The sequence below is a fragment of the Octopus bimaculoides genome, chromosome 1, assembly GCF_001194135.2.
Source record: "Octopus bimaculoides isolate UCB-OBI-ISO-001 chromosome 1, ASM119413v2, whole genome shotgun sequence".
NCBI lineage: Eukaryota > Metazoa > Mollusca > Cephalopoda > Octopoda > Octopodidae > Octopus > Octopus bimaculoides.
The window spans coordinates 95597115-95617513 of record NC_068981.1 but is presented as its reverse complement, the minus strand read 5'-3'; the positions used below and the strand labels follow the sequence as shown (position 1 = coordinate 95617513).

Sequence of the window (20399 nt, the reverse complement as noted above, 5' to 3'; positions counted from 1 at the left end):
CTAACACTTTGTTGTCTTGGGTTGTTTTGAAAAGTATCCCTTGTCGTACAGGATTTTATAGTATGTGTGTAAAATATGTAGTTGGTAGGTGCGTATGACGCACAACAGTCTGAATGTTGTGCTGTATGTAAATATTTGTTAGTGGGTGGTTGCATTAGCGTAGCTAGGTAGGTGAGCTGTAGACAATGTGTTTTTCGTGGTGTCCGGGAGCAGCAAACAGAAGGTCCACGCCGAGCGGCACACACTCTGGCTACGTTAGTGAATGGTTGTATATAACATAAAGGTGTCTTTATATAGTGTATAGTCTAAAAAGTATGAATTTGTTTTAGTTACGTGTGCACGTTTTCTCACAGGCACACACACATTCACACCTGTTATTTTTTCTGAAGGTCTTTTGTTTTTCATGATGATATGGGTTGAACACCTTCAAAACATCTCAACAGCTAGCACACAAGCAAAAAAGCACTGGCGTACTTTTTGTTTGACATCTTGTGTTTATATATTTATTTTTGCTTGATATGGTTTTTCTGACTAAATATCCTTCCTATTGTGTACTTCCCAGCTTGAACAAGTTATTCTTTCATTTGTCATTTGACTGCAGCCATGCTGGAGCACCACTTTTAGTTAAGCAAATCGAAACCTGGATTTATTCTTTGTGAGCCTAGTACTTATTCTATCGGTCTCCTTAGCCAAACCGCTAAGTTACAGGGACCTTAACACACCAACATCAGTTGTCAAGCAATGGTGGAGGAACAAACACAGACATATGCAAATTATATATATATATATATATATATACATATATATATATACATACGACAGGCTTCCTTCAGTTTCCGTCTACCAAATCCACTCACAAGGCTTTGGTCGGCCCAAGGCTGCAGTAGAAGACATTTGCCTACACTGCCACGGAACCATGTGGTTGAGAAACAAGCTTCCTACCACACAGCCAAGCTTATGTTTTTTCATCAAGTCACTTGAATCTGAGGGAGGTTTTCTGCGGCAGGACTCAAGTGCTGCCCCTCCTATCAGTTATTCAGAGTCCCAACCTTTCCTCAGTAGTTTTACCTTTGCAATGTGCATGTCCCCGTCATATGTCCCATTTTGTCTTCCCTCCTCCCAGTAAGATGCCTTCTCTATCATTTACCCCGTTGCAGTGTGTGTGTGTGTGTGTGTGTGCATGAAGATGAAGCTGTTGTTACAAGAGGAAATCAACTCCCACACCATTTAAAAACTTTGAAGGATTGATTTGAAGTGTCTTTCAGCCAATCGCATTCTAAGCAGGGGATGGTGGTCGTGGTGGTGGTCGTGGTTATCATCCCCAACCCTTTGTCTTGTATTGTCCTAAATGCTTTCCAGGCCCTTGCATTATTGTTGTTTCAAGCCAAAGTACTTCAGTTGTGGTTGAAGGTTAGCTTTTCGTGATTGTCGTGTTTGTTTACATTTCGTTCTTGTTGAAGTATTTTCAATGTATCTCTGACGTAGCTGTTTTCTATTAGTCAGACAGTGTGTTGGCGTTTAAGTAGGCTGGTGAAGCCGGAGTGGGTTGGTTTATGTGTTGGTCATTGGAGTCTGATGACCAGTATATATTATGTACTACACTTTGTTTTATCGACCCGCCCCACAAGTGTTATTTTTGGACTAGGGAAGGTAGAGCTCAAATTAAATTACCACATGTCATTTTATGTCTGTACTTCCTGTAGGTAATTTTTATATACGTAGTTATACATCTTTAAATTTCCAACGGAGTTAACCAGAAATTTTTACTTATATAAATATGCGTTCATTGATTTAGTAATGTGACGCAGTACCTATAGCTGTTTTTTCTTTTCTTTTTTTTTTTTGTGCCTTCCTAGAAGAGTAGTTAGTAGTTTGACTTCCTAATTGAATGACGTTTCTTTGTATGCTAAAGTCCTAGTGTTTCACCTTAAATTAGTAGCAAATCTGATAGGTTTTATCACTGATATATTTCCTGTTGCTTTTATTAAATGATTGAATCATTAGAGTATAGGTTATTGTTCTGTTCGTCGCTTTAAGAGTTGTTTCATAATTCTCCTCTGTTGCACAAAATACTAACATTGGATTTTTCACGTGCCCGGAGAGGTGGGGTGGGTATTTATTTATATTTTAATATTGTCTTGTTGTTTGAGATGGTTCGGTATTTCTTAATACTGTTGGTACATAATGTTTTGAGTAAGCTTAGCTTAATGCCTAAGGTTTATTGGTAGTTGATAAATAAAAAGCTGTAGATAAAACAGTTGAAAGAAATATATATATATATATGTATATATATATATATATATATATTGATCAAAAATGTTAGTATACTAGGTGATGAGTTGTTAAGCATCCCTGTTCACAGCGGCTCAGTATTTTTGTGGTTTTTCTTTATGCAAATGCCAGAGAGAGAAACAGAGAAAGCTCATGTCTGTTTCTCTATTAGTAGCAGCTTTTTTTCCTTTTAATCTGTTATTTATTTCCTGTTCTATCCAAAACACTGACGACACGAAGGCTGTCTTAGTCTCAGCAGCGCCTCCTCCCTTCCTCTCCCTCTCTCTCTCTCTCTTCCTCTCACTCTCTCTCTCTCTCTGTGAGACTACCTTATAATTTTTACTTGCCAAGAGAAACACAGATAAATGATAATGTATGATTATTAAGTATAGCAGTCAAATTTAAAAACAGGGCTTATCAAACATTTTGATATTTTTTCTTTATCTTTTTTGGGGTTGTCATTTGATATTGTTCATTTTGACCTCTATAGACAAGGTGGGACTCCTGAACTTGGTTGGATACGCTTTTGTTATGTAGTCTGGATTTAGTATTCGATGAAAAAACAAACAAAAAAAAAAAAACTAAGGATTAGATGAACTGGAGTGGAGGAGAGTCTAGCAATGTGGATAATGAGTGCGAGTGTGACAGATATGATTGTATATAAAACCAAGCAGTCTGCTATTTATAGTTATTGCAGCTGTGATAATTTGAAATATGTTCACTGGTATCAAACTTTGCTATAGCTTATTTGTTCAAGGTTCACTTGCTCTACTCTGCTTGCCTCACTCTGCCTATTCCTGAAATATAAGCAGTGATTTACAACTTTTTTTGTTTTTTAAGTAACCTTCTAACTGGATTATTTGGGGGATTAATTAGCAGAGATAGTCATTCGAAATTTAACCCTTTGCCTGTCCCGTCCTGTGTATCACATGTGATTCACATACTTTCCTATCGTCCATGTATCATATATATGATACATATTCCTCATTTTCTTTTTTTTTTTTTTTCAATCACCAGAGTAACTTAGGACTTTCGAAAGGAAAGCACCAGGTTTCATAGTCTGTTTTGGTTTGGTTTCTACAGCAGGATGCCTTTCCTAAAAAATGAGGGTTTTTTTAAGGGATGAATAGTCATGAAGTCTGGAAAAAATTTCGTGACAATGCTTGCTACTTGCTGTGGAATCTCATAACAAAACCTAATAATAGAATGAATTCAGATGTAAAGTATAAATTGGAAATTCATCATCATCATCGTTTAACGTCCGCTTTCCATGCTAGCATGGGTTGGACGATTTGACTGAGGACTGGCAAGCCAGAAGGCTGCACCACGCTCCAATCTGATTTGGCAGAGTTTCTACAGCTGGATGCCTTTCCTAACGCCAACGAGAGTGTAGTGGGTGCTTTTACGTGCCACCGGCACGAAAGCCAGTCAGGTGGTACTGGCAACGGCCACGCTCAAAATGGTGTATTTTAAGTGCCACCTGCACAGGAGCCAGTCCAGCAGCACTGGCAACGATTTCGCTCGAATGTCTTTACACGTGCCACTGGCACAAGTGCCAGGAAGGCGCCGCTGGGCACAGGTGCCATCACAATTTCGCTTTCACTTGCCCCAACAGGTCTTCACAAGCTGAGTTTCATGTACAATGAAGGCGGCAACATTGGCATGGGTGCCAGTCGTCAAATTTAGTTCGATTTCGATTGCCTCAACAGGTCTTCGCAAGCGGAATTTAGTGTTCAATGAAGGAAATTGACCTAATAATTTGAGTCAAAATTTTCCTAAATCATCTTCCTCATTCTAGAATGGAAAAATAAATGCTGAACTAAACATGAAATATCACTATTAACATTCACATTTCCACACTCGTATGCATCAGACGATTTGAGGCAGATTCTTCTACAGCAAGTTGCTCTTCCTGTTGCCAACCCTCACCTGTGTCCAGGTAAGGTGATATTTTCCACAGAAGACTGGAAATGAACAGCATCACTTGTATGACGTTGATGCTCATTTACAGCCATCTCATGATATCAAGACAAGGGTACACACAAATACACACACCTATGTATGTATACATGCATATGATGGGTTTCTTTCAGTTTCTGCCTACCAAATCCACTCACAAGGTTTTAGTCAGCATGGGGTAGAGTAGAAGTCACTTGCACAAGGTGCCACTGTGTGGCACATGGTTAAAAAGTGAGCTTCTTAAACAAGCAGCAAGCTTATACCTAAATAAACCTGAAATAAGTGTGTGGAAACACTGTATTACTGATGTTTTATTTATTTATTTTTTTTCAATAGTGGTCATCAGTGATTGACTTCATTTCATTCACATTTCTGCTCAAGAAAGTCTGTTCTCTTGTGCCAATTTAGAAAATAATACTTATTACAGGCAGGGGTAGTAGAGTGGCCAAATTAGCAGAGCTTTGAGAAAGTGTCTTACGATGTTCAACAGTTTCATCCTTCTCTATATTCTAAGTTCAAATATTGGTAAAGTGCTGGTGTTCAGTCAAATGTGTGGCTTGTTGACATCATTAAATGGCAGAAATAGATAAAATATTCAGTTAAATTAGAATGTTTTCCATTACTCCAGAACCAATAAAATAAGACCCACTTGTGCGTTGGAGTTTGTTCAAGCTACATTGTCTTTGCTTTGTAAATTTGTCATTTTGTGTCAACATTTAGAAACTATAATTTTTTTGGTATAGCTACTTGACCTTTTGGCTAAGATTAAAGGTTGATGTTATTGAAATCCCACCAATCTTGTCTTTGCTTGTTGTCATCTCTCTGGGATTGATAAATAAACAAGAAAAACAGATCAGTGAGAAACTGAATTGATTCAATAGACTTAACCCTTTTGTTACCATATTTCTGTTGAAACACACTGTTATTATTAAGCTGGTGTTTGGGACATGAGATTTTAATGGAAGGTTTTAAAAGTTAAAGATCATTGTTACTGCTTATGAGTTTGTGTGATTATTATGTTTTGCTTCTTGAGTACTAGGAAATTGTTTTTCTAGATTTGCTCTTTCACAACATTACTCATTCTTCTCCCTGCAGATTCTTGATTTAATATATATTGAGAGAATTATATTGCAAATTGTCTTGTGTATTGAGTTCAGTTAAATGTTAGAAGAGTCATATTGATAACTTGTGAAAAGTCTACTTATTGTACTTTGTGTCAACATTTAGAAACTATAATTTTTGGGGCACAGTATTTTTTTTAGGTGCTGGAGTGGCTGTGTGGTAAGTAGCTTGCTTACCAACCACATGGTTCTGGGTTCAGTCTCACTGCGTGGCACCTTGGGCAAGTGTCTTCTACTATAGCCTTGGGCTGACCAAAGCCTTGTGAGTGGATTTGGTAGACGGAAACTGAAAGAAGCCCGTCGTATATATGTATATATATATATGTGTGTGTGTGTATATGTTTGTGTGTCTGTATTTGTCCCCCTAACTTCGCTTGACAACCGATGGTGGTGTGTTTACGTCCCCGTAACTTAGCGGTTCGGCAAAAAGAGACTGATAGAATAAGTACTAGGCTTGCAAAGAATAAGTCCTGGGGTCGATTTGCTCGACTAAAGGCGGTGCCCCAGCATGACCGCAGTCAAATGACTGAAACAAGTAAAAGAGTATCCCTCTAATACAATATCAACTAGCAAATCTCACCCAGTAACTCCAATACTCTCCTTCCTTTTCACTCTAGCTCATGCCTTCCCAAGTGATATAGGATCCCAAGGGTAAATAACACTGTCTAAAGGCTCAGTAAAATCCTATGGATCAACAGTGGGAACTACAAAGTTCATTGATCAAAAAAGTTAATTTTAAATGGTTAATCATATATAAAAGAAAGTTGATCAAGTTTCTGTTCTTCAAATCACATATGGGCAACCTTGGGCATACAGCAGTGTTTTATGAAGACTGCTGCCAAAATAAACAATTTATTCAAAATACTTACAGAATGTAGATTTTATAATTTATAACTAAAAGAGAGCAAGTTGAGTAATGTTAATTTCTTTATGTATATATAATAGTTTATTCCACTCTCTAATATAAACATGTTTATGAATTTTTAACTTTGGACCATACAAATGTTTTAATAAGCTATAAAACGCTCTCTCTCCTTTCCCTAAGTAAATATCAAATGCCAAATACATTTTAGAGAAATGATACATATAAGAATAAGTGCTTTTATATTATAGCTTTGTTAGGTTGTGTACAGTAGGTAATATATTCCTCAAGTATCTTCAAACACTTGTTTTTTTAGACATGCAGTCTTAAATGATTACACACACTCACACACAGCTAGCAAAACATTTCATTCTGTTCTCATAGTATTTGCTTTGAGATGGACATGATCATAAAATATGTTGCAGGTCAGTCAAATTGCATGAATTTGTTGGCCACCTTTTCACCTTATCTTTGTGGGGAAAAACATGCCTAAATATTTATATCATCATCATCATCATCATTCAGCATCCGTTTTCCATGCAAGCATGGGTAGGACGGTTGGCAGGAGCCAGCCAGGTAGAAGACTACCCCAAGCTACTGAGTCTGTTTTGACAGGGTTTTTACCAAAACAGATACAGTAACTTGGGGTAGTCTTCCACCTGGCCACTTCCTGTCAACTGTCTTATCCATGGGGGACTGCAGATTTAGTTGGTAGCAAAGTTTCTCTTACAACACTTAATGCAGGCTGTAATGAAATATATGTTAGTAGGGTTGTATAGTTTTAATTTTGTAAAAGAAAATGTTGAATTCAAACCTGAACATATTTCATTGAGCTGTGCAGTAACATTGCATTAGTCTATAAAGAGAAGTCATTGTGTGTGTGTGTGTGTGTGTGTGTGTGTATATATATATATATATATATATATATATATACACACACACAGTAATACTTCATCATATTGCTGTTCACCTATTGCGGTTTATTATTTAAGCTTATGTTGATTTCTCTGTGGTGGTGTTTTGTATTTATAATAAAATAAATATATACAAATTATAAAAATAAATGAGTCACAATCTCTTTGCTAGTTTCAGAAAATTATTCACCTTAAAAATTGATTTAGTGTATGGCTAATTTATCAAATTCGGGTTACTTTTCTTCTCTATAACTACTTGTTACTATTGAAGATATTTGTAAAGACATTGAATTCTGACAATCCTGTCAATTTGAGAGTCTCGTATAGTGGTTACAATGTAGTAATTTTTTCTTGTAAGTTAAAAAAGAAAACATTCAATCATGTCATACTATACTACCTAAAAGGTTGAGCTATTTCTGCCAATGGTGCCTACTGAGTGTCTTGTCCAAATAGAAAGTTCTGGTGGAAACATAGAGATTATCATCCTTTAATTTGAGTTTTGTTGAAATAAGAAATGATCATTGTTTTAACTTCTACTTTCCTATACTGACATTGGTTAGATCAATCTTGTGGAAGATTTTCTATGGCCAAATGTTCTTCCTTGTCAACTCTCACTTGTTTCCAAGCAAGATAGTATTTACCCTCACTCTCTGAACAGCAAACAGCTCAATAACCAGACATATTTTCATTGAAGTCTATAAACAAATGACACTGTGTTCAGTAACTCTGTTTTTAATCAGTGTGTATATGTCACAAGAAAAGGAGTCTACACATGTGCACACAATGAGCTTCTTAAAGATTCTGTCTACTCACAAGGCATTGGTCAACTTGCAGCTGTTGTAAAGACATAAGCCACTGATGTCATGCAGTGGAGATGGTTTCAAACTGTATTCTATTGTTTTGCTTATTAGATATATTGTTAAATATTTTATAATAAACATCATTTTAGATGAAAATTGTTCCCATATATTTCATTGATAAAGGCTTATGTAATTTTTAGAATTATTGTTTTAGAACTTTCATGTTTTTGAAGAGATGGTGTGGCAAGGAAATTTATAGTAGTCAGCTGTTTGTTCTCCACAGTAATTTATATAGTATGTTCAGATAGCTCGGATTTTTTTGATTTTTATTATGTTTTTTTTTAGGAGACACCTGAGCCTTTCCAATGTTCGCCAACTTAGATTGATACAGCAGTTGGTTTCTTCTTCTATGATGTTTCTTGTAGATAGTTGCTTTCCAAGGTAAATGTACTTCTTAACCTTCACCTTCTGCTCTCTATGTATCCGTCACTCAATATATTTGCAGTCATTGGTCTTATTTCCCACTAGTCTTTTTTCAAGCAACAGTGTTACTTATAATCAAAATTATTCATACGCTTCACTGCTGCCATCTTAATGGAACTCTGTCTCTTCTTTAAGAGATGGAGTTTTGAATCCTTTTGTCAACTTTTAGTGCCATCTGATAGTTAGGTAAGGTGTGTGTATTGGTAATGACATTTAACTTAGTGAATAATTTGGTTATCTTTTGTATTCTGAGTTGAGTACTTAGACTTCTTTACAATAAAGATTTTTTTTTTAAACCATTTTGTGTAATAAAACTAACACTATTAAATTTCAGCATCCTCATCACTAAAATGTTTTGTTTTTTTTTGTTTACTCCTTGCTGGTAGTAAACATTTAAAACTTTTTTCAACTTTCTGCAACTTCTCCATTCTCTGTGCTTTTTAATATTCCCATTATAGTAAAAAATGAATTTGTAAGTGCACTTGCATATCTCTAAGTTTGAAAGCAATTATTTTCTTTTCTTAGGTTACCATCTAATGTAGACCAAGAAAGGTGTTGTGGGGAGGACTCTGGTGTTATATTTGATGATCACTCAGATGAAGAAGACAGTAGTCACTTAACTTCATCCTCAGCTATTGGAGCTTGCTGTGGTTCAACCTCTTGCACAGAAGGTACTAAGTTTGAAGATGATTGTCGCATCCATCATATCTTAGATCACAATTCCTATCACCCACGACACAAGGTAAGAAATGTATTACTTCTCATTACTTAGAATCTACACAGAAACTGAGTTTACTGATTATGTTTTACATATTAGTTAGCAAGTGGATTATTATAGATCACTCTTTGTCTTGAGGATAACAACATGGAGATTATAATGTTGGTGTTTCTCAGGTTACAAGCACTTTTTGAAACACTCTAGAAAGAAAAGACAATTTTAATTTGTATCAGGAATTTATTCAGTGTTTATATATATATATCACCTTAGTACTAAAGGATTGTACAGCTGTTCTAATATCAGGAAACATGTTGGACTGATTGGTATCAATTAATTGTCTATAATCTATGCCAAAGCTTTTATTTTTAATTACACATAATTATCATTGATTATGTTTACACCAAACATTGATACATCAAACATCCTGCCAGTTTCATACACCACTCTTCCACACTTATTACTTAAAAGAAGTACACATCATGATCCCTTCCATTTATTTGCTAGAACCACCATCTGTCTGGAATTTTCTTCACACTTTATTTTTGCCTTTTCTCTAACCTGTGAGTCAAAGCTCTAATCTCTTTCATGTATATTCCCATATTTCTAATGAAATTCCTCCTTCTCCTCAGACTAATTTTTAAAAATACTACATATGTACTTAGCACCATATGATCAATAAATGATATTGCATGCTTCCAGAAAACATTGTAATATATGCCTGAATGTTTTATATAGTGTCCATTTATTTTTTCCTTAATAAAAATTTATGTTCAGTCCCAGCAGCATAAGTGAAATAGAACTGCACACAGACAAGTCTGTTTTCCAGTCATATGTAATATGTACTTGCTTTATTATTTGTCATTGTCTGAAAGCTGTGTAGTCAATAAACTATGAAACATCTATTCTCAATGCTCTATCATTTATATAACCAGTTGAAGATTTTATTTCTCCTCCTACTGCTTCTGTGAAGGAGGCTATATAAGCTTGGCCTTGGGCCATCTGCCTACTACAACTAATTTCAGTACATATCTAAGTGCTCTAGCTGCTGCTAAATGCGTGAAGTGTTTGAAGACTACATCTGTCATCTTCACTGCTAGCAGTCAGTATACAGTATATACAACAAATGGTTAAAGTGTCCGTTAGTGATGATTATCACTTTTGTTTACTAAAAGTTGCTGTCCAGCTCTTGCTACTGCTGACCAGTGCATCATCATTTAACTACTAGCTTATTTAATGTGTTCATTTGGACCTCTACGTTATATATGTCCTGCATGGGTAAGTTCACTTGCTCAATGTCAGAAAATGAACTTTATGTTGAAATCTTGTTTTAACTGTGCTTGTTCATTTAGTATTGGAATTTGATCTTTCTTTTTTTCTGTTCCTTTCTTGCTCTCTGTCTTTCTCTCATTCATTCTCTGTTTCACTCACTTTCTCACTCTTTATTTTACTTTCTGTCCGTTACTCTCTGTTTCACTTTTCTTCTCCTTATCTCTCTCTCTCACTGCTTTCCCTCCCTTTTTCTCATCTTCCTTATCTCCTCTCTTCATTTTTCTTGTTTCCCTCTCTCCCTCTCCCCTTCTCACTCTCATTTACTTCTCTTTTATTTGTTCTCACTTGCTTTTGTGTTCTGCACTGTCACTCCTCCTTCCTCCCTCCCTTCCTCATATTTTTTTTTTTCAATTTATCATGGACATTTTTCTCTATTTTAATTTAAGATGAATTGACAGCACTCTAGAAATGTCATTATCTATTGCTGATAGTATCCTCCATAATTACACTCTCTTCTATTAAATACCTAAATCTGTTTACAGATGTAAAGGTCAGCTGAAGATTCATAAACGTGCATGGAAATAACTACATGCCACCTTAATACATGTTCATGTTGAGGTAAAGTCTCTAGGTTTAATTTAACTGAAACAATTCTGTTACAAAACTGTTTATCATGTTATTGTTTTTTAAAAATTGATATTATAATCATTGATCCATTAGATTATTAACTTGCAAGCTCACTTGCTATACTGTGCTGGGAAAGCGTTTAGAGAATTGATTTGCTTCTTGCAAGATGTATGAACATGACTAATGATAACTAATCAACCAACTTTATTAATCCTCTCAAATATATAATATGAAACTATGTTTAACTTCAATCCTTTGTTATTTCGAAAGCATGCAAACTTAAATCATAAACCATTTAATCACGCAATTAACCCTCACTCTCTGAAAATACTGGCCTTGTGCCAAAATTTGAAATCATTATTATTACTATTATTTTAATACTATTTACTATGATATTATTAGCCAGTCTGTAAGGGTGGCACTGATAGTAACACACTGAGCAGTAATTAATTTCATTAATTAATGACCAAGTTCAATTCCTGCCTGTCAGCATCAACATTACATTGTATCCCACCATTAGTTTGCAGGAAATATTTGCTGTATACATTTCTGTATACAGCAAATATTACTGCAGCTGCTCCAACACATCATCTGTGTATGTTTCTGTCTGTAGGTACAAATTTTATTATGCAATAGAAATTTATACAAAGCCAAGGGGTCACCAACTGACTGGAATACACCAAAGTCCAAGTTTCTGTAGTGGGCAAGGATGACAACAACACAGCTTCTCATTTAGTATACAGGACTATTGTGGACGTAGGTATGGTTAATGGTTGAGAAGTTTGTTTTACAATTAAGTTCTTGGTTCAATCCCACAGCATGGTATCTTTAGCAAGTGTCTAAGATGGAAACTGTGTTTAGATGGAAACTGTATCAAAGCCCATTGGATGGACAGTACTGTAAATCAAAAGTCGAGACTTGTCTCACACATTTACACAGTTACATGTATACCCTAATTCTCCAAATGAAACAGGGTCATTTACGTGTTAATTTAATGAGTTATGAATTTATTTAATTTACCAATGAATGTTATTTTGCAACAAATTGGCAGGATCCATTTTACCGACCGTTCTGCTATTGACTTTATATATTACATCGTCAGTTGGAAGACTTAATATAAAAGTTTAAGTGTATTTGAGGAAGAAAAAGAAAATACTAACTGGACAAGGCTTTTTTTTTTTTCTTTTTTGAAAGATTTGATATGTTAGATATGAGTTCTAATATTTTTAATTTTTCATGAAGAAACTGCAAGAAAATATCGTTTCCTTGCAATGAACATTGGGTAATTACTACTCGTAATCTCTTTTGCTGAAAGATGTGTATGAGGAAGGCAGAATAAAAGAAAACCTTTCACACTTTCTTCACCATATACCTCTCTTATCCCATCTAGATTCTCCACACGAGCTAAGGAGCTTCTTTGTGGTTGTTTGTCCTGTTAGTAATAGCAGCTAATTTTTCCTCAAATCCCATACTAGTTTAAAAAAGGAAGACGACATTGTACAGTGTGATCTTAGATATACTAAAAGGTGGGATGGTCACAGTAGGATCAGCAGTGACCTGGGACTAAATGACACTCTCCGCATGACATGCAACCCAAATTTGGAGTCTGATGTTATGTTCCACATAGATAACATAAATAGATGTAGAAAATAATATTCCCAGTTACTGTTGCTGGAAGATTATTTTTCTATCTACTTGTATTCCTTTATCACTGAACTTTCCAAATTGCATCTACATTATGGACATTAACCAGTGATTTTCTTTCATCATCTTCATTTTAATGTCCTATTATTCCATACTTGCATGGATTGGATAGGGTCTATTGAGGCAGATTTTCTACAGTTGGATACCCTTTTTGTTGCCTAACCTCACCTGTTTCCAAGGAAGGTAATATTTCTCCATGGCCAGACATGTTCCTGCAGAATATTGGGAATGAATGACACTGTTTGTATAACTGTGATATTCATTTTATAATTATTGCACAATATCAACGCAAGGAGACACAAACATACATGCACTTTCTCTCTCTCAAACACATGCGCACACACACACAATATACATCAGTACATACACTATAAATGTATGTGTGTGTATATATGTATAAAGAGAGATATGATGGGCTTCTTTAAGTTTTCATCTTCCAAATCCACTCAAGGCTTTGGTTGGTCCGGGGTTGTAGTAAAAGATACTTGCCCAAGTTGTTACACAGTGGGACTGAGCCTGAAACCATGTGATTGGGAGAGAAACTTCTTACCATACAGCCACATCAATGCTTATAGCCATGCCATGTTAATTCTGTTCTGAGACTTTAAAGCCTATTATTCTTTCTTGGGTTATCTCATTCCACTCACAAACCAAATGAAACTTTTCCTACTCTAAAGAAATATACCTGCTCATACCAGACTCCTCATATACCTAATCAATTCTCAAGCACTCAAATTTAGCTTTTCACTTATTGTAACATGCTTTATCCATCTCTCTGGACTTTACATCATCATCATTACTCTCAAGCTTTCCTGTTCAATATGTCAGTTTATTAGCACTTTAATGCAGATTACTCTTAACAAGTTTTAAGTTTAACATCATTAAATCTCTCAATATACAACAAATATAATTCTCCATGTGTTCAATTAATCCCTCACTCTTTCAAGTATTGTAAATGTTTCATCTTAAATACTTTCCCGATAAATACAACATCCCTATACAAAATGATAAAAATAATTTTAAAAATTGGCTTCAAAAGATGGGAGAATACTTAGGTAAGCTAATAGTCTTTAGTCACTCTCTGAAATTGTCACAAGATAGATAAGAAAGCAAACAATGCACTACCAAACACATCTTCAGCTGTTCTGCTACCAAAACAATATTTTCCCTACTTAGTTGCCCTTCTGTTTCAATATCAACATAGAGAAATCAACATAAAATTTGTTATACAGTAATCCCTCGACTATTGAAGGTGTTATGTTCCAAACTCCACCGCGATAGGTGAAAATCCATGAAGTAGAAAGAGTACTGTATATTTTTTATTATTTTTATAACTTGTATATATTTATTTTATTATAAATGCAAAACACATTTGCCTCCCAAGTTTCGTTTTCCATACAGTATGTGCATTTTTTTGTTTACTCATCTATGGTACAGTACACTACGTACTGTACTGTATTTTTATTTATTAACCCTTTCATTACTGTATTTATTTTGAGATGCTCTGTGTTACTTTAAATATAACAAAGAATTTAGTAAAATATCTTGGTTATCATTCAGCTAGTGTTAGGAACATAAATTGTGATTTAGGTTTGGTGGAAGATTTTAATTGAAAACTTATGAAAACAAGACATTTGTATTCAGAACAAGGGTTGGTAATGAAAGGGTTAATTTATTAATTTTTAGGTGTGAAAATACTTATTTTGTCACAGAAATAATTATCTAAAAAAATATAAATACCTATCAGCTGCAGAAACCTACGATATACTGAGGAGCTGCGATATAAATTCACATATATTAGCCAGAACAATATGTGATGTACTGAGGGCACGATAGGTAAACCGTGATATGGCGAGTCATTACTGTGTTTCTGCTTCTTGTCACCAATGGACTTTTGTCAAAATGTTCATAACTTAAGTTATCCTTTAAGTTCAGATCTTTTTTACTACTGTCAAGCAGTACATGATAAAATTAGCTCTTTTAACCATTTCATCTTTATCCTTTCTGACTTTCTGCCAGTCCATTAGGGAATTACTTTTGTATTTGGGATTCTGACCAACTATTGACTACTACATACCAATTTTTTCTCCACTGGGTTATAGCTCTATTTGGAGTGATGCACGAGTCAATTAATGGTATCAGAAGATATCTTCCTTGAGTTATAATCTGCCATTACAGGCTCAGTTTTGCAATTTCTTCCCCTCTAGTACTGCAAATATAACTTTCTATTTTGTATAAATTGTCAACTTCAACACTGATGAAAGCCATGCAATGTTTCACTATCCTCTAACAGTTAACATTTCATATGTGCCATATTATCCCTGTTAACTCTTTTCAGCCTAAGGTGCATGGTTTTGTTCCATTTGGCTGTACTTTTCTCGGGCACAACAATAAAATGCTATAAAACTGTTTTTTATAGATAAAATCCAGAGTTGTATAATTTTTGCTTTATCATTTTCAGTTGGGTCCATAAATTTTTATTACACTTATCGTTACCACTATATGTTCAGCCAATGTTCATCATAGAACTTTCCCTCTTTATATAAAGTTTTGTCTATTATCTATGCTGATAGATTTTCTGGTATATTCTTTGTATTATTGTCAAGTAATAGTAAAGACATTTGGATATTTTGATATAAGATAGGCAAATAAATTTCTTTGAAATTAAATCACATACATAAAAATTATTTCATCTACCATAATATAAAATACCTACATTAATATTCAAATAGTTCTGTAAAGTGGTGATTGTATGATATATATTTTCAACAAATTTACATTCTGTTTTGCATTAATATGTCTGTGTTGTACAAACTAAAGCTTACTTAACATTAAAATAATTTTCTTGACCATAGGAGTGATTCCCTAGTAATGCATAACTTGTGCACCTTCTGATTATCATTAACTGTCTTCAAATATCTCAAAGGAAGCGGTTTTCTCACAGTGAATGTTTTATCCCAGCCTATTATTGTTACAAGTGTTATACATTTTTAATGAGCTTTATAACTGAAATATAGTTTTATTGTTTTTCTTCAGCAATAATTGTTTTCATAATATTTGGATTTTAAACACTTTTTCATAAAATTGCATTTGTAATTTTGAAAGTGTACATGCAATTATGCTTATTATCTTTCAAAAGATATTTACATAAATATATTGTGTATATTATCGGCAGTTACTTTGAAACTTTTACATTATAGTAACATTAAAATATAATCCTTCCACAATTAAGTCACAGATCAAGGAAAAAGTTCTTTGCTATAAACATGGAGGTTATCGTACAAATATTTCACTGTGTAACCAACATGTACATGTCTATATAAATCAAAACATGCAGAAGCTTCACAGTTGGTTCTTTGGATAATCCTAAATGGAATGTTAGAATTTAAAGGAAAGCTATACTCTCTTATAGAGCAGGTACATCTGATTTAATCTTAATGTGCAACTGATGCACTTTTCAGTTGTCTTTTTGTTTCAAAAAGTACCATTCAGTATTATAATTAAAGTTGGTATCTGTAATAGATTACCTAAGAAGTAACAAAATTAGATTAGTAACTGCAGCAATATTCATTTTGTTTTTATTTCTGACATTTATCAGTTTATTTTTTCTGTGAATTACAGTAATTTTCTTATCTGACTAATTGCTTTGTTCAGTCTATTATTATAGGTTTATGCTGTTTACATCTATTGGTGGATGTTTATTATATCTACTTGTTAATAATTAATTTATTAATACTGAGGTAGTCGATAGCTTCCGCTATCTGGGCGACCAAGTTAGTAGTGGGGGTGGGTGCGCTGAAAGTGTAGCTGCTAGAATAAGAATAGCCTGGGCAAAGTTTAGAGAGCTCTTACCCCTGCTGGCGACAAAGGGACTCTCACTCAGAGTAAAAGGCAGACTGTATGACGCATGCGTACGAACAACCATGCTACATGGCAGTGAAACATGGGCTGTAACTGCTGAGGACATACGTAAGCTCGCAAGGAATGAAGCCAGTATGCTCCGTTGGATGTGTAATGTCAATGTGAATACCCGTCAGAGTGTAAGTATCTTGAGAGAAAAGCTGAACATTAGAAGCATCAGTTGTGGCGTGCAAGAGAGACGATTGCGCTGGTATGGACATGTGGTGAGAATGGAGGAGGATAGCTGCGTGAAAAAGTGCCACACCCTAACGTAAAAGCACCCACTACACTCTCTGAGTGGTTGGCGTTAGGAAGGGCATCCAGCTGTAGAAACTCTGCCAAATCAGACTGGAGCCTGGTGTTGCCATCCGGTTTCACCAGTCCTCAGTCAAATCGTCCAACCCATGCTAGCATGGAAAGCGGACGTTAAACGATGATGATGATGAGTAATTCAAAGTTATTTCACATTTTGAAATATAGTGTTTTTTATGTAGAAACAAAGGAATGAGTAGTCTATATGATGTAGGGTTTATATTTATTTTGAATCAGTTGATGATTCAGCTCTTTGCTATTTAGTTGCATTGATTCACACAGCCTCAAAATGAGTGTATGTATGCATACACTGTTTTATTTCTCTTTATTAATTTGTTTTTCAAAATGGATGTATCATACTTTATTGATATATTTTAATGTTTCTCTGACTAATAATTTTAGTAATGATATTGTTTCATTTTTTTTTTCTTTTCTTTTCATTTGTGCTTTCAGTGGTCCAAGCTTCAAAAGAACTCTGCTGCTTCAAGGCAGTCAAATTATGCAATTTTTCACCAGGAACTTTGTACACAACTAGAAAAGTTGTGTTCTAATCATTCCCCTTGTAAAGATGATGGCAGAGAGGAAGTTGAAATTGAAGAAGACAGAATTATCACTCAGCAGGCAGTTGTAGAATCCTCCGAAGCTGGCCAAACTGAGAAATTTTTGAAGAACCTGAACGATGAAACAGATGATGTTCCCAGGAACTACCTCCTCGCAACTCCCAAACAGCTTCAGAACTGCTCTGCTGAAGTTTCTGGTGAGGAGGGAGAAAAATGGGAACAGCTGAACAGTAAGTATTGTTGCATGAGATGTGTGAAATCTATAGTCATTTTGCTGTTTATTAGGGCTATGATGGTCTAGTTCCATATTTAGTTTAAATGATAACACTAGAATATCTTTATTCTTAAAATCATATAATTGGTTTCTTTGCTTTTGCTCATGTGATTAAAGCATCATTGTTTTAATGTCTGCTTTTCCATGCTTGCATGGGTTAGATGGAGTTTATTGAGGCAGATTTTCTATGATCAGATGCCCTCCCTATCACCAACCCTCTTCTGTGTCCTATTTTGGCACAGTTTCTACATCTTGTTGCTCCTCTTAACACCAATCTCTTTACAGAGTGCCTTGGATGCATTAAAGATTGTCTTGTCCCCTGCAAAACTAGAGAGTTCTTGTTCCCTTTGCTCTGCATTATCTCTGTTCTTTTAAATGTAACTGAACAAGTGATGATTGAGGAGGAAGTGAGTGTTGCATGTGTGAATGTGATAGGAGTGAGAGAGAGAGAAATGAGAGAGAAACAGTATTAGCTATGTATTGATTGATGATAAAGAAATTGAATAGAAAAATATGAGCTGTGTGATGGGATGGCCATAAGGTTGGGTGATGGTAAAAGAGAGTGAGTGAGGGATAGCTATAGAGATGGGCTGTATTGAGTGAAAGTGGTAGATGTCAATGAAGGGTTTACTAAGGTGGAGTGATTATTACAAAAGGTAGTGATAGTATGAAGTGGACAAGAAGTAGTGTTAGTGAGATGAAAGAGAGGTAATGAAATAAAAGGGTGACTGGAGAATTTGAATAGGAACAGATCAAATCAAATACCATGCCTTAATAGGAAAGCTGCTCATAGTAAATAGGGAAGAGAAGTTAATGAAGAGCATAATATATAGAGATCTGACAAGAGTATAACTGGTGAGATATTTCTTCTCAATCTTCTACAGATTGTTATATGAACATTTCCATGAACAGCCATTCTTAAACCTCTCTTTTGTCAACTTGGTTCATGTATCATTCTTAAAGCCCCCAAACTCACATGAAATACCCATGTTTATCTTAACTATTGTGTGCTTCATTTTAAACTTACATGATTTATTAGTAAGTTGGTTTTTTTTTTTTTTAGTTTCAACAAAATCCTGTGAAAATGCTGAAAATGACATGGAATATACCAAAGATTCTTTAGGTTTTCGCTACAAGCCTCCGCTTCCTGGTAAATATGTTACTATTTATTTTGGCTGCTAATTTTATTGCCTGTATTTAATTTATTAATTTTAAAACTCTAATAAAGCTAGTAGTAATAATAATATTAATTATTCTATTGCAGAAGAGAGGTGTTTCTCACCGTCTCCTGTTGTGGCTGGAGAAACTATTGCTGAGAAAACTTTACCATGGAGGTGTTCTGAAAAAGTTACAGAGGTAAACCCTGAACAGGGTGAAGAAGAAACACTTCAAACTTTGGCTGAAACTAGTTTACCATGGAAACGACAGTCAGTCCGAGAACCTCTGGCTGGTAGGTTGGTTATGAACGTTGGTGAAGATGAACCTCAGGCTGCTGAGTTTCCATCTTGGGTGAACAACCTCCTATATCATCGCCTTAAAGAGACTGGTTCACCATACCTATCACCTGAGGATACTCTGACTATGGGTCAAAACAATCTAGCTAGACCTTCTATCTTTTCAGTTTTCCCAAACAAACAGAGTCATGAAGAAGAAGCAGCTAAAAGTCCTTCTTTCTTGCCAGCTCATTCTGCTGCTGAACAAGAATCACAGCAGGTTTCTTTACCTCCTCCTTGGGAAAGCCATAATGGCACTGAGTGTGAACCACTCACCTCTCCACATGCTACCAACACCAATATTGGTGACAAAGTGTGCAGTACAGAATCAATGCATCGCCTGCAACCGCCCACTCATCACATCATCATACCCCTAACCCCTGGAAATACAAATGAAAGCATCTCAGATTTGGAGTCTGCTCCTGCTGTTGATCGTGCAGCGCTACGATCTCCAGCTTCTGCTCCCAATTTCCCGACCCACTGGCAAATGTTACACCCCAATCTGCGTGACCGTAGACATTCCACATCACTCACAGAAGAGCAAGTGTATGAAGAAGATTGCTTGCAACGCGTGCAGAACTGGTTGGACAATGTAGAACCTGGCTACAACCCGGTTGATCTCGATTATTTGGAGCCTGATGCTGAACCATTTTTTTTACTTCATGGAACTGACGATGACTTGGATGAAACTTACGATGCTGACTTGGAAGATGAGTGTTTGGAGGAGACTATTGTCTAACAATAAAATTCTATACTAATCTTGCTGTGTTTTTATTTTATCCTGACCCCTGTTCAATTTCTTACTCTATTTGGACCCTCACCTTCCCTTTATCAGTCTCTGAATGATAGTAAATTTATAACAGTTAGGGTTCCTAAATGTTTTTATTGTAAATTTACGGTAATTACAGTGGCTTTCAGGTGAAAGCATTCAACTTGTCGTTACTTTGATCGTTAAGACATATAATTTTGACTGATTGAGTTTTCACTTGGGAGTCATCATCATCATCGTCATCGTCGTTTAACGTCCACTTTCCATGCTGGCATGGGTTAGACGGTTTGACTGAGGACTGGTGAGCCAGAAGGCTGCACCAGTCTCAATCTGAACTGGCAAAGTTTTTGCAGCTGGATGCCC

At 35.4% G+C, this 20399-nt stretch overlaps 1 protein-coding gene across 4 annotated transcripts in view; it reads left to right on the top strand.

Moving 5' to 3' along the window:
- The window catches only part of LOC106876021 (uncharacterized), a 72826-nt gene extending 52800 nt beyond the window's left edge, over positions 1-20026 (top strand). For 3 of the 4 annotated variants that reach the window (XM_052968385.1, XM_014924393.2, XM_014924395.2), the window contains exons 3-7: positions 8273-8368; positions 8936-9152; positions 17394-17730; positions 18838-18924; positions 19039-20026. In XM_052968385.1, the coding sequence (XP_052824345.1) occupies positions 8273-8368; positions 8936-9152; positions 17394-17730; positions 18838-18924; positions 19039-20006 (1705 nt within the window). In that variant the 3' untranslated portion in view covers positions 20007-20026. The remainder of the gene's footprint in view (positions 1-8272; positions 8369-8935; positions 9153-17393; positions 17731-18837; positions 18925-19038) is intronic. The other variant, XM_014924394.2, reaches the window with a different exon arrangement.
- Positions 20027-20399: the final 373 nt, after the last annotated feature.